Source organism: Zootoca vivipara, chromosome 16 (assembly GCF_965207765.1).
Source record: "Zootoca vivipara chromosome 16, rZooViv2.hap1.1, whole genome shotgun sequence".
Lineage (NCBI taxonomy): Eukaryota > Metazoa > Chordata > Lepidosauria > Squamata > Lacertidae > Zootoca > Zootoca vivipara.
In genome coordinates this window covers 31,550,857-31,574,789 of record NC_142599.1, presented here as the reverse complement: position 1 = coordinate 31,574,789, position 23,933 = coordinate 31,550,857, and the positions used below count along the sequence as shown (strand labels likewise).

The 23,933-nt window shown below is 48.6% G+C and overlaps 3 protein-coding genes, 1 long non-coding RNA gene and 2 other non-coding genes across 7 annotated transcripts in view; 3 read left to right on the top strand and 3 right to left on the bottom strand.

The window, feature by feature from the left end:
* Positions 1-647: 647 nt before the first annotated feature.
* On the bottom strand, positions 648-838 carry LOC118076611 (U2 spliceosomal RNA). Its single transcript, XR_004691519.1, has one exon. It is a non-coding gene; the product is annotated as a U2 spliceosomal RNA (small nuclear RNA).
* A 3,148-nt stretch (positions 839-3,986) lies between these two features.
* Positions 3,987-6,979, bottom strand: LOC148683150 (uncharacterized). Its single transcript, XR_015947569.1, has 2 exons — positions 6,804-6,979; positions 3,987-4,843 (listed from the first exon to the last, which is right to left on the bottom strand). It is a non-coding gene; the product is annotated as an uncharacterized LOC148683150 (long non-coding RNA).
* On the bottom strand, positions 5,384-5,524 carry LOC118076633 (small nucleolar RNA SNORA57). Its single transcript, XR_004691535.1, has one exon. It is a non-coding gene; the product is annotated as a small nucleolar RNA SNORA57 (small nucleolar RNA).
* Positions 6,980-7,060: 81 nt separating the features above from the next.
* Positions 7,061-10,820, top strand: C16H11orf98 (chromosome 16 C11orf98 homolog). The gene is made up of 4 exons (XM_035098954.3): positions 7,061-7,138; positions 8,263-8,387; positions 8,730-8,827; positions 9,955-10,820. The coding sequence occupies exons 1-4, from the start codon at positions 7,103-7,105 to the stop codon at positions 10,107-10,109; spliced, it is 414 nt and encodes a 137-aa protein (XP_034954845.1). The 5' UTR covers positions 7,061-7,102; the 3' UTR covers positions 10,110-10,820.
* Positions 10,821-11,755: 935 nt separating this feature from the next.
* INTS5 (integrator complex subunit 5) lies at positions 11,756-19,235 on the top strand. The gene is made up of 3 exons (XM_035098952.3): positions 11,756-11,801; positions 13,299-13,713; positions 14,766-19,235. Exons 2-3 carry the CDS (start codon positions 13,526-13,528, stop codon positions 17,572-17,574), a joined length of 2,997 nt encoding a protein of 998 aa, XP_034954843.3. The 5' UTR covers positions 11,756-11,801; positions 13,299-13,525; the 3' UTR covers positions 17,575-19,235.
* A 3,254-nt stretch (positions 19,236-22,489) lies between these two features.
* Positions 22,490-23,933, top strand: part of GANAB (glucosidase II alpha subunit) — a 33,970-nt gene continuing 32,526 nt past the window's right edge. For both annotated transcript variants that reach the window (XM_035098185.3, XM_035098183.3), the window contains exon 1: positions 22,490-22,539. In XM_035098185.3, the coding sequence (XP_034954076.1) occupies positions 22,514-22,539 (26 nt within the window). In that variant the 5' untranslated portion in view covers positions 22,490-22,513. The remainder of the gene's footprint in view (positions 22,540-23,933) is intronic.

Below are 23,933 nucleotides of genomic sequence, written 5' to 3'. Positions count from 1 at the left end.
CTCTCATATATATATATATATATATATATATATATATATATATATATATATATTCCTTCCAGTAGCACCTTAGAGACCAACTAAGTTTGTCATAGATATGAGCTTTCGTGTGCATGCACACTTCTTCAGATACACTGAAATAGAAGTCCCCAGACGCTTATATATAGAGAAAGGGTGGGGAGGGGTATCACTCAGAAGGGTGGTGGAAATGGGTGATTGACTGATAGTTGTTGACGACTGTAAACGACTGCAAATGGTCTTGCGTCTGGGGGCTTCTATTTCAGTGTATCTGAAGAAGTGTGCATGCACACGAAAGCTCATACCAAAATAAAAAACTTAGTTGGTCTTTAAGGTGCTGCTGGAAGGATTTTTTTTATTTTGTTTCGACTACGTCAGACTAACACGGCTACCTACCTGTAACCAATATAATGCACTTTTGTGTGTCATTTTCATCACTTCTCTCCAAACATACGTATTTTTGCAAACATTGGCTGGACAACTGTATAAATTAAACATTCAGAATAAGCGCAAAGTGCCCCTGCGTTGTATTTCTCAAAAGCTTTGTATAATATAAACTATGTAACAAAGCACAATCAAAATTAGAAACAAAGTTTTTCTGTTTTTGCACCAGTAATATTCTCCCCGAAGGGAGGTGCACCGTTCCTGGAGGTACTGCAATACCAGGTCGATGCATGGAGTGGACGGAGCAAGCCCCTATTCCATCTCCCAGCTCCAAAAATCCATTTAATATATAGTCCTCAAATAGAGGACATATCAGATATTAAACTGATAAGAACAGATACTACACTTGATCTTAGCCAAAAGGCCGAGAAGCGATAACAAATGCAACAAAAATTACGCGGGTCACCTTTTCCGATAGCTTTTGAGGTGTTGGTGGGTATTTGACGCTGCAAAGCTCTCACTGCCCCATCAGAATCAGCACCGTTTCCACTTTCACAAAATACACTCTGACAACATATCTACCTGTTTTCCAACTCAGAAACCTCTTCATGGACAATTTAACCTCAAAACTAGATTATTATTTCGATTTTGTCAATTTCTCAGCCGTCTGCCTGGTTACTCCGATGGCGATTGGTGCAAAATCTGCATAGACCCACCCATTTACCCAGCAGGCACTGTGAAACCATTTATTCATTGCGTGCCGGCAGAGGTTCCAAATCTTTCCCTTTGATAGCTTCCTGTTCTTTTTAGAGCTTCCAGCTTGAAAAGCTGTAAAAGGAATTTCTAGCACTTAATGACTGCTGACAATATTATCTGGTGACACATAGACTTAGGAACAATTTACCGTTAAATCCAGATCCTTTTAAGTTTACCAGATTTACTTGCTCTTACCCTCTCAACTTTGATTTCAGCTTGAAATGCACAAGTGTCCCGAATTATCAAGAACACCTTTTCATTTATATTTGTCTTCTTTAATTTAAAAATTGGAGATATAGCCGCCTCCAAATTAACTCATTATACTTCAAGCACAGTTAAAAGAAATAGCAAATATATTTGAGTTACAGGTAGGTAGCTGTGTTGGTCTGCCGTAGTAAAAATAAAATAAAATAAAAATCCTTCCAATAGCACCTTAGAGACCAACTAAGTTTGTTATTGGTATCAAACTTAGTTGGTCTCTAAGGTGCTACTGGAAGGATTTTTTTACATTTTGTTTCAAATATATTTGAGACAGGGTTGGAAGGATGTAGTTTGTGAGTGCCCATAAAACAATGGAAAGGCATGGTGGGTTTTTTATATAGAAGTTTATTGTTCTAGACCTAAGCAATGACAAACCAATAAAATAATATACAGTGGTACCTCTGTTTATGAACACAATTGGTTCTGGAAGTCTGTTCATAAACTGAAATGTTCATAAACTGAAGCGAACTTTCCAATTGAAAGTAATGGAAAGTGGATTAATCTGTTCCAGATGGTCCGCGGAGTACTTAAACTGAAGCGTTCATTAAGTGAAGCAAACTTTCCCATTGAAAGTGATGAAAAGTGGATTAATCTGTTCCAGACGGGTCCGCGGAGTACTCAACCTGAAGCGTACTTAACCCAAAGCATGGGTGTAATTGGTTCCAGAAGTCTGTTCATAAACTGAAGTGTTCATAAATTGAAGCGAACTTTCCCATTGAAAGTAATGGAAAGTGAATTAATCCGTTCCAGATGGGTCTGTGGCGTTCATAAACCGAAAATTCATAAACCGAGGTGTTCGTAAACCGAGGTTCCACTGTAGTAGTTTACATCCCCTTTATTAGCCAACATCCATGATGTGAGAGGACACCAACAAACTCAAATCCAGCCTTTCAGATGGATTTATAGCTTTTTTATCTAATGTTCTGTTTTTAATGTTCTGTTGAAAGGTGCCCAGAGTGGCTGGGGAAACCCAGTCAGATGGGCAGGGTAGAAATTATTTATTTATTTATTTATTTATTTATTTATTTATATTCCTTTCCCCCATTTCCTTTCCTTTTTTGAAGCCAGTGCATAGGGAGCCACTGTGTGTGGCAAAGCTATCGCTCACTCAAAAGAAACTAGACTATTTCTGTCAGGGTGTACCTGCTTGCTTGCGTCAACAAAGGTTTCAGAAAGTGATCTCTTTGGTCTCTATATGACAGATGAGTGATGTCTTCCACCAAACGTTGGCCACAAATACCAAGGCTGTCTGCGTAGAGGACAACACAGTGGCCATCAAAGACTGCAGTTGTGTTTATAAAGTGATGCCTAACTCAAAGACATTTCTAAAGGAAGCTGGTAAGAGTTTGGTCAGGTAACTAGCTCTAAAATGCTGTGTTCTCAAGAGTGGATACCAAGGCAAAAATCTGGACATCCCTTCTGGACTCTATCCAGAAGAGCCACTCCCTTAGCAGAGCTCAGTTCTAGAAAATACGGTAATAGTCTAAAACATATTGACAAGCGGCTTTTGGATGACAAAAGCGACTTTTCAAACTTGTTACCGTCCAATTCCATATAGCACAGTGCAGGAACACACTCAGTACGTAGGCATAGTAGCAAATTGTCTTGTCTTAATTGTTGTGTGTGAAATATACTGTTTCCAAAACTTTAATGGAGTTTGAATCCGAACCAGTGTTTTCAACACCATAGAGCATTTGGGTAAGCGCTTTACTACCAAATATCTTCAGGGGTTTTATCAGCTGCCCTCTCCCTTACTGTTGACAAAACTTTGCATCAATGCCCCTATGGTTTTCTGTACCACTTTCACTGCCTCCATATGACCAAGCGAGTACACCCAGATATCTAAATGAGCGAGTTGGTTCTAGAGCCTGCTGATAAAACACCATCAGCATACTTAGAGCTGTGTCTGCCAAAAACCACAATATTGTGATGTTGTTTTGTAGTTTCCGACTTTGTGACCCCATGGACCAGAGCACGCCAGGCACTCCTGTCTTCCGCTGCCTCCCGTAGTTTGGTCAAACTCATGTTATTAGCTTCGAGAACACTGTCCAAACACTGAGATTTTTGAGGCCCAAACGAGAGGCGAGTACAGCAGTTTTCTTCACCACCTACAGCATTCAGCTCCATTGGCTGTCCACATGTTCTAGAGCAGATTCTCAACCTTGGGTCTCCTAGCTAGCAACACCAGAGATCAGGGATGATTGGAATTGTAGTCCAAAAAAAAAAAAACAGCTGGAGACCAAAGGTTGGGAAAAACTTGATCATTGTGGCTGCCCTCCCCATCACTGGGCAACCCCCCCCCCCGCCAGCCAATAGTTTTCCATGTGACCTAGAACATGTCCTTGAAGGCTGATAATGCCTTAGTTGCCTGGAGCAAAGAGGAGTGTGCATAGAAAAGAACCTACCGTACAAACTGAACATTTATACCAATTGCTCCAACCACTTTTGCCTGTGGCCCTGCCCCACCAATGGTTTGTGGCCCCTGGAAGGTTGCAGAACGGAAATTGCCCTAGAGTTGGAAAAGGTTTCCCATCCCGTTTATAGTGCCACATTGAGAGTCCAGAGGGTAGTTTTTAGCCACATTTATTATAAACATATATAACACACATACATGCCCATCAAGCAAATATTTCACGGAAGACAACAATGTAAGATAGCAAAAAATTTAGAGTGAAAAGTTTACAACAGAGAAAGCCTAAAAAGATGCAGAAGTTGAATTTAGTACAATTACAAGTCCTGGGTGAACTTTTAAGGCGGCCATACCTGCCACTGAAGAATACAGCGAGGGTGCCAGGCGAACCACACTAACAAGGTAATCTATAATCTACAGTGCTAGCTTGTGGGAGCATCCCATCAAAGCCCAATTTCGTGCACACAAAAAATCAAGGACTTCAACATTAATGCTTGAATTAAGATTTTGGCTGCTTTGTAAAACCTATGCCAGGGTAAAACCAGCTACACAATTGTTATTTATATCCAGCATCATTTGAACCCCGATTCCCAGGGGCCCTCAGCAGACTAGCTGCCGCCCCTACTGCCAATATCAACCTCCCTGCAACTGGACACCCCCGCAACAGGCTGAACCTGTGCCTTTCTGTGGCAGCAGCTTCGCCACGCCACTCTTCCCTCTCGTATTTTTGGCACCATGAGCACATAGGGCTTCTCTGCCCTTTCCAGGCTCTTGAGAAATGGCACAGCAGGTCAAGCCACTTAGGGAATTAGGGACTCTTCTAATTCCTGTGGCTTATAGCCAGTGCCCAGTTGGGCTGCGTGCTAGCACCTGGCCTGCTGAACCTCCTCTCCAGATTCTGGGACCCAGCCTTTAAGACCCTTGGGCACCATTGCCCTCTTCTACAGTAGCCTTTAGCAGCTTGAATAGTCTTGCGCCTCCAGTTCCGTATCTCTGCAGAAGTCTTAAAAAGCCCTGTGAAGAAAAAGGAGAAATTATGCTTAAGGGTTTCTCTCCCCACTCCCACAAAACAGCCCCTCTCTACAGGCTCTAGCTCATGGGTAGGCAAACTAAGGCCCGGGGGCTGGATCCGGCCCCATCGCCTTCTAAATCCGGCCCGCGAATCAGCGTGTTTTTACATGAGTAGAATGTGTCCCTTTTATAAAAAAAAAAAAGCACCTCAGAGTTATTTGTGGGGCCTGCCTGGCTGCCTGGTGTTTTTACATGAGTAGAATGTGTGCTTTTATTTAAAAAGCATCTCTGGGTTATTTGTGGGGCGTAGGAATTCGTTCATTATTTTTTTTCAAAATATAGTCCAGCCCACCACAAGGTCTGAGGGACAGTGGACCAGACCCCTGCTAGCCCCCCCCCAATTTCCACTGGCTCTAACCAGGATGGCCAAAGGCCAGGGCTGAGAAGGGGTTGTAGTCATCCCTCATCTGAGTGGGCATCATGTTGGAGATGGCTGTGCTAGAGCCTTGACAGTTATAGAGCTTGTACTTGACCCAACAAGCCTTTTGTCCCAGTGCTTGAGGATAGAACCAGCAGATGGCAAAACCGCTGGCACCGAAGACAGAACACTGGGTGGGCATTCCTGTACCTCCAGACATTACAGAGCCGGGCACTGGGAGACCCGGACCTGCCAAGAAAAGGAGGAGCTGGACTGAGGTGAACCCCCACCACCTTTGTAGCAGCTACAGTTTAAGCACACACAGCAATAAGCAAAACCTCCTCTTTATAAGCCATAGGAAGAGTTCAAAAGTACCAATGCCGCTTCCCAACTCCTGCCATCTATGACTATATTGGCCGGGGGCCTGGTGGGAGATGCAGTCCTAACAAAAAGTAGAAAAAGGTGGCTTTCCAGATCTTGCTGAACTACAACTCCCATAATCCCTAGTCGTGCTTGCTGGTGCTGATGGGAGTTGAAGTTCCAGCCACAATTACAATGCCTCTTCCGCACCAGAGGCCACAGCTTGACGGATTTCTCTCTCAAACCTTAATGGCAGAGGTGCTGGGTTCATTGCGGCCGTATACGCGGGCCGCTTTGGAGACGGACATGGCAGTCCTCAATAAATCCAACAGGGGCACTTTCTTCTACAGCGTTGGAACAGATCGCTGCTTCTTACGCTGCCCTCCAGGTGACCTGCAGGCAGCTAGCTTGCGTTTAGGGGTCATGGGGTATGATAAACACTGTCCTTGAAGAACGGCGCGCTCGGCAAGTTAATCGCATTCGCGCTCACCCCAAGACGGCTCACAGAGTGGAACCGCCCACCCTGTGGAATGCCCTCCCATCAGATACCAAAGAGAAAAAACTACCCGACATTTAGAAAACATCCGAAGGCAGCCCTGTTTAGGTAAGTTTTTAATGTGTGACATTTTAATGTATTTTAATCTTTGTTTGAAGCCGCCCAGAGTGACTGGGGAAACCCAGCCGAATGGGCGGGGTACAAATAATATATTATTATTATTATTAAAGAGATCCACCGGCGGAGCCCCGAACTGCTCATTAAATAACTTTTCCCGGTGCTTGTTTACCCAGGAGGAGGAGACAAGGCGGCTCGATGGCTGAATTCCGGCGGGGCTTATGATCCCTGCTATGGCGCGCAGGACGAGCCGAGGAGCAAGCAGGAGACACGAGAGGCAGCGCGGGGGAAGCGAGGATGGAAAACATGGAGGCGCGTTAAGGCGCACAGGCCTCCACAATCGCCACGTGGCTCCCCTGCATCTGCCCTGTTATAAGAGTTAAAAGGGGTCCTTCTCCAGGACCCCTTTTAACTCTTATAACAGCCCTATATAGGTTCCCCCAGCCCACAAGGCAAACAGGATCAGGCCACCTGCACAAAACCGACCGAAAGGCCCCTGCGGTTCCCATTTGATCACCAGACTCTGGAGGCCAACGAAACCCACGCAGTATCCCACCCTCCTTGCTACTCACCTCCCTTGCAGAAAAGAAAGAGGACTCCTCCGCCTCCTCAATTTATATTTCAGGCCGGAGCTCTTAGGCGCCACCTCGTGGTCATTTTTTAAAAAATATATCAGTACGGGGAGGGAATAGTGAGGAGCCGATCGACAACTCCTACCCTTGATTGGCCGTTTCAACGAATCAGGGGCGTGGCCTTGATGAGGGGACGGTCCTTCTAGCCATCGCGGAGGTTCTTGCTGTGCGTCTCCTACCCGGAAATTAAACTACGCAGTATAAGGAAGTAGGCGAGAAAGACGTCACGTGGGCGAAGCATGGGAGCCACTGGAAAAATCAACCGGCCCCGGACGGTAATTGAGTTTTTCTCTCCCCTCCCGCATCTTGTTCCGGGCTTTTGTTTTGTTCCGTTTCATGGCTCTTATTTTTGATGTTTTTCCCAATGCGGCTAATAATGTCTAGCATTAGCCGCCCTAGAGGAGGGATGGGGAGCCCGCGGCCTCTGCGATGTTGTTGGGCGCCACCTCCCTTCAGCACCAGCTAGTATGGCTAGCGATTGGCGATTATGGGAGTTATAGTTCAGCAGGGGTTTGGAGAGCCACAGGCTCCCCTATCTGTGGTTTGTTTGTTTATCACATTTGTATCCCTCTTTTTTCTTTTACTCCAAAGAGCTTAAGGTACCATACTGATTCCCTTCCTCACAACCACCCTGTGGGGTAGGTTAGGCTGAGAGACTGACTGACCCCAGGCCGCCCATTAAGTTTCATGGCTGAGTAGGGGTTTGAACCCTGGTCTTCCAGGCCCTCCCTTTAAAAAAGCAGCATATGAAATGGGAAGAGTTGTAAGGTGGTAGAATGAGCTGCATTTGATGGGTGATGTCTTTTTTGAAAGCTTGCCTAGTTTCAGATTTCCTGCCTTTTGAAAACTAATGCACAGGGAAGGTCACCCTTCTTCCTTGTGTGCTAGCCTTTTACTCAGGCATCCCCAAAATGCTGCCCTACAGATGTTTTGGCCTACAACTCCCATGATCCCTAGCTAACAGGACCAGTGGTCGGGGAAGATGGGAACTGTAGTCCAAAACATCTGGAGGGCCGAAGTTTGGGGATGCCTGCTTTTACTTGTTGAAGCTGAGCTTTTAAAAATACCCTCAACCGTCAGTCTCAAGTACAGTATTGTAGTATAAACTATTATACTGCATTGGAATTCTCCCCTTTTGTTCTGCTGCCATGTGTGGATCCAACATTGAATTGTGGTCATAGGTTGGTGTGGATGTCCTATTCTTGAATGCTTCTCTGGTAAGAAAAAACACCCTGCTTGTAGGACTAAATACATTAAAAACAATTTAAAACAGAAACAGCTTGCACCTAAAATTGGACCGCCAACTAAAGATCAGGCAAATTCATGGAGGGTAAGTGGCTACTAGGATGTTGTTGAGATGGTGACTTGTGTGTCTCAAAGTGGCTTCTCTCTATTTTAGGAGCTACAGAAAAACCTTTTCAAAAGGCGCCGTGTCCTTAGCAAGCAGAAGAGGAAGAAGCACCGGATTGTAGGTGCTGTGGTGGATGAGGGGCTCATCACCATTCATCACCTAAAGAAACGTAGGTGAGTTATGCTTAGCTTTGGAAGCTCTGGGAGAGTTCACCCACTGAGAAACCAAGGAAGAAATCAGAGTGTGGTCACTAGGATAATTTGTAGGAAGGCAGTGGCCCAGTACTGCTCCCAGCCTTGAGATGGGCATGGGGAATAGAATCTAGAGAAGTAGGAAGAGTGTGAGCTGGATTGCTTGGCTTTTTTTCTGTCATACTTGCAAGAAAAGTGGATTTTGCTGGGGGTCACATCCATGCCGTGCATTTTAAAGCACATTGCAATCCAGCAATGCGTGGTTCAAAAACCCAAACTTCTCCTCTTTGCGCATCATCAGCTCCCTGCCATTTCCTCCTCCAGTTCTAGCTCCCGAGCGAACATTACCCTCTCTGGGAAAAAGAAAAGGAAACTGCTGAAGCAAATTCGCCATTCCACAAAGGAGAAGACAGAAATGCAGGGTAAGCATTTTTAGGGCCAGTTCATCAGTCCTCCCCCACCCCCTACCCTGGTCCCTTAAGCAGGGAAGCCTTAAATCAGTATTTTAAATACTGAAACGCTTAGGGGCCATGGACCATTTTATGCATTCAGCAGATGTCATGGGTGGGACTTTTCTTGGATTTTGCCACTTTAGGTTCTGGAAGGGGTGCTTGCATATTTGAATGACCCTGTCCCTGTGTAGTAGAAAAAGGTTAAGCCGAGTCCACTTTCTGGGCATGCTGGTTTTCTGCATGCAGGAATTATTATGTTTTATTTCCAGGGGGTGAGGGTAAGGCAGATGGGAGCCCCACTTTCACTCTGAAGTGGTGCTGTCAAAGAAGAGCTTTAGTCAGTATTTGGTTTTGTGGGATGTGTAAAATTGGTTCTCTGCTACAGCCTGATTAGTTATGAATATATGAAGCCTCTTTTTAACAGGGATCTCATTGCCGCCGCGCCCTCCCCCCAACTCCCATCAGTTCTAGATATCATGGCCCAAAACATTAGGGGTGATGAGAGTTGGAGACTAGTGATGTCCAGAGTGCCACAGACTTTGCACCCCAGTCCTTGACACATGTCCCAGCCAATCTGGGTTTACATATGAAAGGCACTGACAGAGGTGTAAAATAGGAATGGGGCTCCAATCCCCATCAGCCCCAACAAGTATGGCCAACAGTCATGGGTGATTGGAGTGGCAGTCCAGTAATAACTAGAAGGCCACCGTTCCTCCACTCCTACCTTTGTTGATCCAGAGAGCAGGCAATTTTGCTGCTCAAATGGGGGACTGCTCAGAGGAGTACATTGTTCTCACAGGTGCACTTAGCTTTTGGTGTTGTAGCTCCAGCCCTCTGGATAGAAATGATTGGCTGAAATCAGGTGGGCACTTGATGTCATTTTTTGGGGTACCCATTGAAGACATGTTTTGTTCAAGGAGGCTTCCCTTGATAGGTGTTACAGTCATGTATGAAAATTGATTGTCTGTTTATTGATATTGTTTTTAGAAATTACAGCTTTTAGAAACTGGGGTTTGTGTTTTTAAATTGCTTTAATGGCAGTTGCTGTACCACTGAGCTACTGTTTTTAAAGTTCCTTTTCTCTCTCCTTATCGCAGTTGACCTTTCTGCAGGTCCAAATAAAAATGCCCAGAGTGGCAAGCGGCAGAAGAAGAAGAAGAATGGGGAGAAAACAGCTGGCCCAGATGTAGAGATGGCAGAAGTGGAGCCTGCAGCAGAACCGGGGAGCTCAGATCTTCCTTTACAGTCTTAAATCTCAGTCTCCTCTCTCTCTTTCATTGCCTGCTGGCAGAACTCTGGGGTTATGGCTGCAAAACCAGGAAAGTCATAAGCATTGAGCTTTGAAGCTCTTCAGCCCCATGGACTTGATGTGGCTAGATTTCCTTTAAATACACACATAGTCTTGAGAGGTTTGCTGAACAGGCTGCAACTGTCTAGTTCCTTTGCCTCTCCAGATATTGCTGAACTACAACTCCCATCATCCCCTAGCCTTTGGCATCTAGATGGGGGCTGATGGGAGTTGAGGGACATTTTTTTTCTGTCTGAGGATTGCATGTTGATGGGGTGTCAAACCAAAAGTGGGTGGGGCTATAGCTGAAATGCATAACATGGATACTGTGCACACATGCAGACTTTCACTCTTCTATTGCAGCAGCCTTTGGCTATAAGCAATAAACTTGACTGACTGACACTCTTCTTCTCTCACTCCCCCCCCAAGCTATGGGGTTTGTTGAGGGTAAAGCATTTTGGGGTGTGTGTGCACTTAATGAAGACTGCAGCTGAGGAGGGACATTTTCTGCTCAAAGATCTCTTATCCTCCAGTGCAATAACTAGGCTGGAAAACAGTCTGCATTTGGCACCAATCTAGAAGGCTTTGTTTCCAAGCCTAATTTTGGGGTACAATTGGATTTGGGGCAGATGTTCCAGGGCTGAAATATTGTCCCAATAAAATAGCAGAAAACCAGTTCTGTCTCCTGGCTTCTAATTTCTTCCTTGCTTTTTGTGTGTTTTTAGTGGTGGTGGGGAACAATAGGTTTCTGGGCTATTGGAAGGAGGAGTTCTGGATCAAAAAGAAAGGAAATCTGTAATCTGTAATTTACTATCCTTTAGAAAGGGAGGGAGTGTAGCAACTTTTTACCAAACTGGGAGCTGCTTATGTGGATTGATTGCCACCAGCCCAAGTGCTGGCGCATAGTTGACATATCAATAGAATGGAGCCCCCTCAATCCCCAGGAGTAACTCCCCGTGAACTACTTGTTATTGTTTAGTCGTTTAGTCGTGTCCGACTCTTCATGACCCCATGGACCAGAGCACGCCAGGCACTCCTGTCTTCCACTGCCTCCTGCAGTTTGGTCAGACTCATGTTGGTAGCTTTGAGAACACTGTCCAACCATCTCGTCCTCTGTCGTCCCCTTCTCCTAGTGCCCTCAATCTTTCCCAACATCAGGGTCCTTTCCATGGAGTCTTTTCTTCTCATGAGGTGGCCAAAGTATTGGAGCCTCAGCTTCAGGATCTGTCCTTCCAGTGAGCACTCAGGGCTGATTTCCTTCAGAATGGATAGGTTTGATCTTCTTGTAGTCCATGGGACTCTCAAGAGTCTCCTCCAGCACCATAATTCAAAAGCATCAATTCTTCGGCGATCAGCCTTCTTTATGGTCCACCTCTCACTTCCATACATCACTACAGTGAACTTGTACAGTCTGTCAAATAAAACTCCAAAGGGGTCTTGCGGCACCTGAAAGGTTAACAGGGTAATGAATAATGCAAGAGCGAGTGGGAGGGATCCGCGGCGGAGCGGCCGGCCGGCCGATTCGAAAAGCGAAGAGGCTGGCTCATACCGCGGGATCCAATAAGAAGCCTCGGTGGGGAGGGGGAGGGGCCGATAACCCTCTGCGGGAGGGGCCAGTCAAGCGGGATCCAAGATGGCGGCGGCAGCTGCGGGGAGGTGAGAGCGAGGCTCACTTGTGGGGTGGCGGCTATGCGGGGTGGGGAAGAGGGCTGTTTTCAGAATGGGTGCCCTCCCTTCCCACCGAAGACCACCAACTCTTCATTCCTCCTGAATTACACTTTAACTTCCGGGGCTTCCCTTCAGCCCCCGCTGCCTTCCCACAGTCGCCTTATTCCCGCCCTCCAACCCCACATGGTCTCCCCGCCCCCATTGTGCTTCCACGTCGCTGCTGGAATAGACCTCCTTCCCGCAGGTAGCCTCACAGGTGCGCGTGCTGCTCCTTGCCCCTGCTCACCCACCCAGTCCGTGGTCCCCGAATCCCTTGCAGGACCCCTTTCCATTTGTGCAACCCCCATAAGCCCCTTCTAAGGCTTGCAGACCCCTTACAATGCAGCCACCTGCCTGTACGTCTGTCTACCTGTGCTGTGCGCACACGATGCATTCAAAATACCCAGTGCAAAGAATCCTGGGAACTAATTTACCCTGTCAGGGATCTACAGTTCCCAGCGCCCTTAACCAACTCCACTTCCCTGGATTCTTAGAATCACAGAATTGTGGAGTTGGAGGGGACCCTGACAGTCATCTAGTTCCACTCCTTGCAATTCAATTGGTCATCTAGTCCAACCTCTTCCTCCCCCTCATTTCTTTGGGGAGAGCCATGTACTCTAAATGTATAGTGTGGATGTGATCCATCTCTGCAATTTTTTTTATAATGAAACAGATAATCCAGTATCTCCATTTGACAGACCAAGTTCAAGAGACACTAGCCCAGGACCACCTAAACAAAACTGTGACTGCACGGTGATTTTGAATGCAGTTTGACCTGATCCAGCAGGACTTTTCATATGTTCATATGTTGTATTCCACTGGTCAGTCTAAAACAGGGGTTGTCAACCTGGTCCCAACCGCCCAATAGTAGGCATTTCAGGATTCTAGGTAGGCAGTAGGGGGATCTATGGCACAAGCTGAATCCTCCTTCCATCAAGCACTGGTGGGCAGCAAGGAAATTTTACCATCAAGAAAATTTCATTAGTGGGCGGTAGGTAAAAAGGTTGACTACCCCTGGTCTAAAAGAAGTCATAATGACACTTTTCAGATTACAAGCCCAAAGCCAGAGTGAAAAGTTGCCCCCACACCTTTTGATTTTCAGAATTATTTTTAAATACTGTAGTGTAAGTCAACAAAATGTATGTATTCCTACCCCATTTGTTTCCCCGTTTATAGCTTGTAAGCCCCTGAGGTCAGGGGCCTGTTTTGTTACTCTGCCGCCGGCTTCTTTTCCTTCCTGGTCAATTGATTACTGTACTTGATCTTTTGTTTTCCCTTGTATTTGTACATAAATCTGAAAGGACTGGTATAAACCAGGGTGGAGGGTGAGAATGTCATGCACTTTCATGATGATGATGATTAATGATAATACTAAAAACAGATCATGCTATTAAAAAACACCTGTCGAGCTTTTAAGGTGCCACAAGTTTTCTTTTTTTTAAACAGGCGACGCATACATCTCAGTTTTGGCAACTGCCCTGTAAAAGAAGCAAAAAACCATTCTGACTGGCAAGTCAAGGCAATTGAGGAACACTCCTCCAGTTAAAGAGTGACACAGTGCTTGCCTTCCATGGGTGCCAAGCGTTATAACGGAAAGTGGAATGCTAATCTGAAAGGACGGCAGGCCTGCACGGAACAATTTTCCAAGGGGGCACTTTCTGTGCGCTGTTTGTATGCTTCCCTCAACGCTGCTCAACCGCGCGCAGGCGCAGAAGGGAAGTAGGGGGGACAAAGGGACTGGTTCTTCTGCAGCTTTTCTCCCCTTGGGCGGTATGTCCGCTCTGTGCGATCCCCCGGGGGTGGCAGGGCCTCCGGGGTCCAGCCCCAGCCCCAAACCAGCAGCTGCTTCTCCATCGCTCAGGTACTGATTCTCTTACCTCTTCTCTCTCCTCCCCTGCCACTTGTAAGGGACTAGGACGCCCCCTTTACACTGGCACCACCCAGCCCCCTCATCTTTGTACAGAGGGTGTGGTGATGGTCACTTTCTCTGGTGGCTCTGGGAAGGAATAATTACAGCGCGCTTGTGTCATTTTACAGAGGTCCCTGCCTCGAAGAGCTTGCAGTCTAAAATCCGAAGAGAAATGGTAGCGGGGAGGGTTAACACAGGGAAAACATAGGTACCATTTATGTGCATTTTGGGTTAGGTTGCTGCTACTATTGTGCACAGCAACGGGGGTTGGACTAGATGACCTTTGGGGTCCCTTCCAACTCTGCAAGTAAGGCTTGTTGGGAAATTCAGATGTGACAGATGGGAAATAGGACTTGGGATGGGAAATAGGACTGGAGGCAGAGCATCTGCTTTGAGCGCAGAAAGTACCAGGTTCCGTACCCAGTAGCATCTCCAGGCAGGGCTGCGAAGAAGTGCCTGAAGCCCTGGAGAGCTACTGCCAGTCAGTGTAACCAGTACTGAGCTAGATGGAGCAAGGATCTGACTTGTATAAGGGAGCTTCCTATGTTAACATGCTGGATCAGACTCAAGGCTAATAATGACAGAATTATTTTTGAAAGGAAGCTCTCACCCCTACCCTGGTCATGTTTTTCTTGTGAAATGACACATGCATAAAGTTCAGATATTTAGCAAATCACATTTCAAAGCAAATTAAAACAATCATTAACACCAGCCATTGTTCATAAAGTGGACTGTGAGCTTATGAATTAAACACAACACTTTTCCAAGCTGGATGTGGGGGGCGAGAATTGTAAAAGGAGAGAAATGCTTCTGTGGGAACACATGGTGATAAAGCTAGTTTCTGTTGTGAGATTGCAATAGAGTAAGCCCTTGCAAGCAAATTAAGCCCCCACCACCTGCACTTTATATTTAAAGCAGTATCATACCACTTTAAAACAATATTGTTTAGGATCGTGACCCAGGATTGATGCTATGTTTCCTTCTTTTTCCTTTGCCTCCTGTAGTTCGCAAGAGCTGGCCCAGGAAATCAAGGCCTTCCTTAGTGGTGTAGACCCTTTGCACGGCAACAAACTCACCCTGAAGGAGCATGCCCAATGTGCCATCCTGCTGCTGCGCAGTCTGCCGCCTGCTCGCAGCGCCGTCCTGGACCACCTCCGGGGTGTCTTTGATGAGTATGTGTGCACCTACTTGCTGGACCTGGAGAGCAGCGAGGGTGGGCTGGGCTCCATCCGCTCCCAGGGTCCCAACTTGGATGACGTGGTGCAAGAGATCCAGGCCGTGCTGTCCGAGTTTGTCCGCATGAACCCCAAGGCGTGGGCAGCCTTGGTCTCGGCCTGGTCCATCGACCTGATGGGACAGCTGAGCAGCAAGTATGCTGGCCGGCACGGCGTGCCCCACGCCAGCAGCCTGAATGAGCTGCTGCAGCTGTGGATGTCCTGCAAGGCGACTCGGACGCTGATGGAGATCTACACGCAGTGCCTCTCCTCCATGATCAGCACCTGCCCAGACGCTTGCGTGGATGCCCTGCTAGACACCTCGGTCCAGCACTCTCCACACTTCGACTGGGTGGTGGCCCACATCGGCTCGTCCTTCCCCAACACGATCATCAACCGCGTGCTCTCCTGTGGGCTGAAGGACTTCTGCATGCATGGCACGGCCTCGGCTGACCTCCTCCTCTTCCCTAGCGCCACAGCGGCAGACAAGAGGGTCCCCAAGATCGCCTCGGTGGTGGGCATCCTGGGCCACTTGGCCTCCCGCCACTCCGAGAGCATCAAGCAGGAGCTGCTAAGGATGTTCCATGGGAGCCTGGGCCCCACGCGGGACCAGCAGCAGAAGGCCACCGTGCCCTTCTTGCTCCAGCTGGCCGTCATGTCTCCCACTCTGCTGGGCACCATCTCGGCCGAGCTGGTGGACTCCCTCAAGCCAGGCGTGCTCAACCAGCTGCACCAGCACTTTGCCTCGCTCCCTCGGGAGGATCTGGAGAACATGGTGAGTATCGTGGTGCACCTCATCTGCCAGACGTCGGGAGGAGCTTACCGCACCCTGCAGTTCCTCATCAACACAGCCATGCCGGCTTCTGTCATCACCACCCCAGGCCTGGCCGTCCACGACAGCGTGCGAGAGGCTTGCGACCGTGTCATCCAGCTGCTGCTGCTCAACCTCCAGAAACTGGTGTACAACCGGGGCTCAGCCAGCTTGGCAGAGGCCCCTCCCCGGCCGGTGCCTTTCCTGGACGAGCTGAAGGGCCACGTGCGGGAACTGTGTGTGGAGACGCTGCGGCTGGAGAGGAAGCGGTTCCTCTGGCAGCACCAGCTGCTGGTCCTCCTCTCCGTCTACTGCACCCCCAGCTGCGCCAGCGAGGCCCTCTTCTTTTTGCTGACGCTGGCCAGGAGCCAGGAGGAGCTCAGCCTGGCCACTCAGCTCCACGCTGTGCTCAGCTCTTGCATGAGCGACCTGCTGCCGGCCACCGTGAAGAAGTGCGTGTGCCAGATCCACGCCGGCGCCCTCTCCGAGCAGCACATGGCTCAGCTCTTCCAGAACCTGGCCTTGATCATGCAGAGGGAGAGCGAGGGCCCCGCCTCCATGGGCCACCAGCTGGGCCAGGCTGTCGCGTCGCACCTCTATGACTTTGGGCAGCTCCTGCTGCACTGCAACCCGGAGGTGGCCCAGGTGGCGGCCTTGCTGCTCTCCGTCTGCCCCATGCCAAAGGCCATCCGGCCAGCTCACCTCCTTTTCCTCATCCGCTCAGCCGTCCACCACTTCTTCCTGGTGCTGCGCTGCAAGTCCCCCACAGGCATCAGCTACGGAAGCCGGCTCCTCTGCTGCCTCAGCGGGGCTTCGCCCACCGCTGGCAAGGCCATACTTCAGTACCTGGTGGAAGGGGCCCTGCACCCAGGGAACGCCGAGATCTTTGGCGGGCTGCCCGAGCCTCCTGCGGTTGGGAACGACCCTGCCACCCTGGAAGGCACCAAGGTCTCCCTGCTGGATATCAACCGCCGATTTATGGCCGCAGTGAACTTCTCGGGGAGTGTATGGTCTGTGTTCCATGCCGGCGTGATTGGGAGGGGCCTGAAGCCGCCCCACGCCCCCTACCAACGAGAGCCGGAGGAGATATCCCACAATGTCCAGACCTTCCTGGGTTTGCTGCTGCGGTGCTGCGGAGCTGAGCGCTGCAGCCCGGAGCCCTCCCAGCACGCTGCAGTCAGCCCCGAGGCAGCGAAGACGGTGGCGGTGGTGCTGGTGGAGACCGTCTGCCCTGACATCACCAACAGCGAATTGGCGTGGCCTCCGGAGGAGCACACCCGCAACACAGTGGAGCGGGACATCCAGATTGGGAGGGCTTTCCGCGACAACCCCCTGCTCTTCCAGCTGCTTAGCCTGGTGGCAGCGGGGAGGCCAGCCCTCTGTTACTGCTCAGTGCTTCTCCGCGGCCTCCTGGCGACTTTGATGGCGCACTGGGAGGCTTCGCGGGAGAACGACACCACCAGCTCCCCCTGGCACTTGCAGGCCTCCTGCGCCCTGGTGGCCTGCATGGGCGAGGGCCACCTCCTCCCGCCCGTGCTCAGCAACATGCATGAGATTTTTGACCAGCTGGCGCCCTTTGAGGTCCACCTCTTGCTCCTCAGCGTCTGGGACTACATGCGCGACAACAGCCCGCTGCCGCAGAAGTTCACCTTCAACTCTGGCACAGGGCTCTTCTTCCGGGACTTCAGCAGAGACACCGACATTGGCAAATACCTTTGCGTCCTGCACAGCGTCCTGCATAAAAACATTGACCGGCTGGGGCTGCTCTCAGGGCGCTTCCAGATCTAGCTCCCCTTTTGGTGCTCTTGCCCTGTGGGATTGGTCAGCCTGCCTGCCACTGTCAGGGGAGGGAACATCCTGCCCTCCTGCCTTTTTAAAAGTCTGGTTTTGATTGTAAGCAAAGGAAAAACTGCCATATGACTTGTCCAGGTGTGCAGCAGTTGGGGGGTTGTCATGAGAAAGAAGGAACAGAAGGTCCTTCTTTCCTAGGCCTCATCTCTATCCTCAGCTTCGATGTGATGCCCCCCCCCCAAGCTGGTGTTGGCAGCTTAGTTTGCAGAAGGACCTATGAATTGTGAGCTGAAAATGCAGTTAAAAGTAGTGAGATGCTGCTTCAAAAGCACAACATGCAGCAAGTAGAGAAGTTGCCAGGATGACCTGGCACTTGAGAGGGTCATAGGCCTCGGTTAAAGCCAGACGGTAGCAGTTTGGACACAGTCTGGTGTACTCTGCTGTGTGCCATGTGTTATGGCTGTCAATGTCAACTGACATAGCCATATCCAGGTAGGCTGAGGGGGAAATGCCTGAAGCTTTTGCATTTCTCTCTCTTGTTTTTCCAGATCTGTTAGCTCACTTCCTTGCCATAGTATTGCTATGATCTGGAAATCTGTTAAGAATCCCACGGAGGTTACAATCACTGAGCAGGTACACATTCCTAAATGCACAAGAATAGGGAGGGGGCAAGGAGGGAAATTTTGGTAAATAAATTCTGGTGCAAACCACCCCCTCCCCGCAAAAACAAACAAAACAAAACCCATTTCCCCATAATAAAGGACAAATAGATTAAGTAATAATCACTTATCGGGCTGCTCAGTTGGTGAGTGCGCATAAGAATGTGCAAATATTTCTAGTTACACAGAGTTGGTGAAATGTTGCCCTACTGAAGAGCTCTTGGAAGACTTTCATGTTTCTGGGTTATGCAGAGCTCTTCTGTGGGCCCAAAATGCAATGCTTCAACACGAGCAGGGCCCAGTCAGTATTGCCTTACTTGACGTGAGAGTGTTTTCCCCATACTGCTTCACTAAAGTAAGGATTTGGGCAGGTGAAGCCATTTGCCTGTTTGGCTGCTTCTCAAGAGTGGCTCTGAGCTGACCATTGATTGCGCCCTACTACAATTCCTGGTGATGGGGGTTTGCCACATGGGGTTGTAGCCAGCTAAGTCCTGTTCATTGAAACTTTTATTTCAGTGGGCCTTCTCTGAGTAGCACTTGGATACAACACTTTGCATAAACAGATGTGGTCAGCTTATCCTACAAAGCAGAGGGCTCTTCTCCAGAAGGTTTCTGATGCTGTTGTGTGGGAACAACTGACCATAGTGCCAGAACTTAGCTAAACTTATCCGTGCGTACTTGAGCACTGATCTATATAGCCAGTCCAAAGAAAGATGTCCCCCTGTTGGTACCAGAGCTCCGCTTGTGTGTGACAAGAGTCCTGCTTGACCTCCTTGTGCCTAAATGCCCTCTGGGCAATTGCTACTTTCCTTTTCAGGGACGATTCAAGTGCTAGAAAGAGGTCATGTGTGGCACGGGGTTCTTGCTGTCAGTCATTTTCAGCAGGGCTGGAGGGTTGCTGACCTTTCTGCTTTTGCATCATCACAGCCCAGTTGGGTGGTTTTTGTGGGAGGTGATGGGTTAAACCATTTTCTAAATAATAAAAAAGTGAAGAAGGAACTTCTGTCCCTTTGCTTTTTTCAGTTAGAGACAGAGGGCTAAGAGAGTTTCCATCTTGATGGCGAAATAAGCAGTTGTAACAATGTTGAGCAAATTTCAATTTCTTTTTCTTTTTTTTAAGGAAACGGAGCTTATATGACTCTGCAGCTGGCTTGGCATACAAAGAGCAGCTCACGCAGCACTGGCGCTTTGTCCAGAAACAGTCTTCCTGCAAATACTTTTTAATTTGTAAAAAAATAATCATAATAATTAAATGACAAATTCCAGCCAATGAAAGAACACCAGCAGCCTTCCACCTAGGGTTGCTCTGGGGTTTATGAAGCCAAAGAAGATCAGTGCAATTTTGTGATCTGCGGTTAGAATCAGTGCTGTTTCAAAAGGTTCAGTCTGCCATCTTGATTTTAAAAAACCCATCCAAACACAGACAAAAACTTGTTCCTTGATCTCAGGAACCATTGTGCAAAATTTGGTTATGGTATTTTAAGAGGTGTTCAAAATGTAGAGCGAGGCAGCAGTAAATCACATTCTGCAAGTTGGAGTTAACTCTTTATTAACAAAAACACAATCTACACAGGAGTGTTAGGCCTAATGAGCACAGCCACTCATCTCCAGTAGATCCTGCCTCCATGAAGCAGTTGCTGAGACTAAAGGTCCCCACCTCCCCACAGCTGTCTACATCCCCTCCTCTCCAGGGTTTTTTCCAAGCAATCTCCACCCTTTTCATGCGTCTTCTGGTTCTGGGAGGCAAGGAAGAGAGCTTGTCGCAGCAGGAGTGGGAGACACTGTTGATGTTTTTATGATCGTGGTGCTATAAAGTTCATTAGTGGGTCATAAAACACTCGTGGACCCACGCTGCCAAGTTGCAATGACGCCCAGCCACGTTCCCGCTGTGCCAGTTTAAAATCCTCTTCTTGTATCTAGCAGAGTTACTGCGCAACTGGAACCAGATAGCAGTTTGCCGGTGTCTTCAAGAAAACAAGCACACTGTAGCTTCAAAGACTAACTTAAACTTTATTTACTGAAGCTTAACATAATACATCTAAACCAACTGAACTAAGCTGCATTTTAGCAGCACTCTTATCTCTTAACACTCCTCTCACCTAACTTTCTGCTCTCATGCTCCAACTCAAACTTCACAGAGACACAGAGAGAGAGCATTCTCTTTAGAGCATGATTTATGACTACACGGCAATTAGCAATCAGCGCACAGCTGTGGGCTAGCACCCAGAGAAATAAGAACGCCTGAGAGTGTTTTTTTAACTCCTTGCTGTCCAGAATCCCAACAGACACCCTTGACACTTGACTTCTCTCCCCCCACCCTCCTGCTTCAGCTTCAGCCTCTGATTCCAGACTTCTCTCTGACACAGACTCTCCAGCTCACTAGGCCCTGTTACCTCTTCGGTTTCTGACACCTCCTCTTCCCAGTCTTCTCCCTTGGACTATTACTCATTGTTATCCCCAAGTTCTGAGCCTTCTCCCCTTGGTGCTTCTCCATCTGGTTTCTCCCGCCATTCCTTTGTGTCCAACCAGTTCATAACAACAAACAACTGTCCAAAATATGTAGTAGATATACAAACAAACAAACTTATAAGAACCTTGCTGCACCAGGCCATTGGCTCATTGAAGTCCAGCCTTCTGTTCACACTGACAGATCAGATGCCTTGCAGGTGGGCAGAGTGCTGTTGTGCTCATGTCCTGCTTTCAGTTTCCCCACAGGCTTCTGGTTGGCCACTGTGAGAACAGGATGCTGTACTAGATCGGTCAATGGCCAGATCCAGCAGGTGTGTCTTGCCTTATTAAGACATTCTTACCCAAGGATGTGTTGCCCTCAAGCTGTCATTGGGCTCTAGCTCTCATCAGCCCCAGCCAGCACAGGCAACAGGGAAGTTGCAGTTCATCAGCACCTGGAAGGCCACAAGGTCACCTCAACTCTAATCACTATACCACACTGCCTTTCTTGATAGCATGGCATTCAGTGTGGCTTTTACCATGTCAAACTTATTGGCAGCAGCTCCGTAGGGTTTAATTCGGGGTAAATTCTTAGCCCTACATGGGGACACTAATGATTGAATTATTGGGACCTTCTGCATGTGGAGCAGGTGCCCTGTTGTTGAACTACGGCCCTCTCGCCATCGCCAGCTACCTGATCCTGTTAACTGATGACTGGTGCCATATCCACACTGTACATTTAAGCAGCATGGCTTCCCTTAAATAATGGGGACTGTAATTTAAGGGTGCTGGGGAGAAAAGCAATGACAAACCTAGACAGCATCTTAAAAACCAGAGACATCACCTTGCCGATAAAGGTCCATATAGTTAAAGCTATCATTTTCCCAGTAGTGGTGTATGGAAGTGAGAGCTGGACCATAAAGAAGAATGATCACCGAAGAATTGATGCTTTTGAATTATGGTGTTGGAGGAGACTCTTGAGAGTCCCATGGACTGCTAGAAGATCAAACCTATCCATTCTGAAGGAAATCAGCCCTGAGTGCTCACTGGAAGGACAGATCGTGAAGCTGAGGCTCCAATACTTTGGCCACCTCATGAGAAGAGAAGACTCCCTGGAAAAGACCCTGATGTTGGGAAAGATGGAGGGCATCCCCTTCTCCTTGTGCCCTCCATCTTTCCCAACATCAGGGTCTTTTCCAGGGAGTCTTCTCTTCTCATGAGGTGGCCAAAGTATTGGAGCCTCAGCTTCACGATCTGTCCTTCCAGTGAGCGGATATATACAACCCCAAATGAACAGAGTACATAAGCCCTCAAAAGAAAAAGAGTTCCATTGAGTTTGGGGCATTGCGGTGGGGGACAGCTGGCTTCGCGGTTTTGGCTAGATGAACAGAACACACATCCTACTGCTCACTTTCTAAAATTTCAGTAAGGGGCCAGGACCAGTCCAAGACTCCTTTCTCAGAATCGGATCCCTGATGTTCATTCTCCCAGGACGGGACCCAGGCGTTCGAATGTCCCATCTCACAACAGGATCCAGGCACCGAAGCTTCGTATCATCATTTCCCAGAACGGGACCCAGGTGTCCGAGCGCTGCCCCCATCCCCCGCTCCCGGGAAACGTGCCTTTGCCACCTCCGGTGTACGCACGCGCCGGGAAAGCCCGCTCATGAATAATGCAACAGTGAGTGGGAGGGACCCGCGGCGGAGCGGCCGGCCGATTCGAGAAGCGAAGGGGCGGGCTCATGTCGTGGGATCCAATAAGAAGCCTCGGTGGGGACGGGGTGGGGACGATAACCCTCGGCGGGAGGGGCCAGTCAAGCGGGATCCAAGATGGCGGCGGCGGCGGCAGCAGGGAGGTGAGAGCGAGGCTCACTTGTGGGGTGGCGGCTACGCGGGGTGTGTGTGGGGGGGTGAGGGCTGTTTTTAGAATGGGTTCCCTGCCTCCCCACCGAATACCACCAACTCTTCATTCCTCCTGAATTACACTTTAACTTCCGGGGCTTCCCTTCAGCCCCCGCTGCCTTCCCACAGTCGCCTTATTCCCGCCCTCCAACCCCACATGTTCTCCCCGCCCCCATTGTGCTTCCACGTCGCTTCTGGAATAGACCTCCTTCCCGCAGGTCGCCTCACAGGTGCGCGTGCTGCTCCTTGCCCCTGCTCACCCACCCAGCCCGTGGTCCCCGAATCCCTTGCAGGACCCCTTTCCATTTGTGCAACCCCCATAAGCCCCTTCTAAGGCTTGCAGACCCCTTAGAATGCAGCCACCTGCCTGTACGTCTGTCTACCTGTGCTGTGCGCACACGATGCATTCAAAATACCCAGTGCAAAGAATCCTGGGAACTAATTTACCCTGTCAGGGATCTACAGTTCCCAGAGCCCTTAACCAACTCCACTTCTCTGGATATTTTGCGGTGTAGCTAGGCCTCCCAATGTATGGCGTGGGTGTGACCTTTCTCTAATTCATCTCCACAATTATTTTTTATTATGAAGCAGATAATCCAATATTTCCATTTTGGCAGACCAAGTTCAGGGGACACTAGTCTAAAACCACCTAAGCAAAGCCAAGGCTGGGCTGTGATTTCAAACTTAGTTTGCAAGATTCTTCAAGGATCAGGTTTGGATGTGACAACAGGATCTTGGACTAGATGGGGCTTTGACTTGATCCAGCAGTCCTTTTTTAGTTTGCTGTGCTCTGTACCAGTTATTAAGAAGCACAGCACTGAGCCTTTTTGCTTGTTGACCATTTCATATTCCATTACATTCATTTTGTATGTTCTTGAGGACTGGAAACTTTATTCTGCTGAGATTTACAGAAAACTATGAAAATGATTTGTACTGTGGACTGTGCTCTGCACATTTTTGCATAGCCATGGGTCTGTGTCTGTGCTGTAGAGCATCTGATTGGAGATGCCACTGGCAGTCAGTGTCAAGAACTCTGGCCTAGATGAACCATTGTGCCAACTCAGTACCGTACAAAGCAGCTTCCTATGTACCTGTGCTGTGTTCACAGCTCAGTGGTAGAACATCTGCTTTGTATGCAGAAGGTCCCAAGTTCAGTCCCCAAAATCTTTAGGTAGAGCTGGAAGAGACCCTGCCTAAAACCCTGGAGAGCTGCTGCAAGTCCGTTTAGACAAGACTGAGCTAGGCACACCAATAGTCTGATTCTATATAAGATGGTTTTCTATGTTCCCTAATACCCATCCCAATTGTAGTTCTTGTGATTGAACCATGGCATGGTTGTGATTATTTC

Bases quoted from the DNA above. Each gene is read 5' to 3' on its own strand.
- C16H11orf98 (XM_035098954.3), top strand. From the start codon at position 7,103: ATGGGAGCCACTGGAAAAATCAACCGGCCCCGGACG. The intron at 8,388-8,729 runs GTGAGTTATGCT...TTCCTCCTCCAG, and splicing joins CATCACCTAAAGAAACGTAG to TTCTAGCTCCCGAGCGAACA. The intron at 8,828-9,954 runs GTAAGCATTTTT...TCCTTATCGCAG, and splicing joins GGAGAAGACAGAAATGCAGG to TTGACCTTTCTGCAGGTCCA.
- INTS5 (XM_035098952.3), top strand. From the start codon at position 13,526: ATGCTTCCCTCAACGCTGCTCAACCGCGCGCAGGCGCAGAAGGGAAGT. The intron at 13,714-14,765 runs GTACTGATTCTC...TGCCTCCTGTAG, and splicing joins GCTGCTTCTCCATCGCTCAG to TTCGCAAGAGCTGGCCCAGG.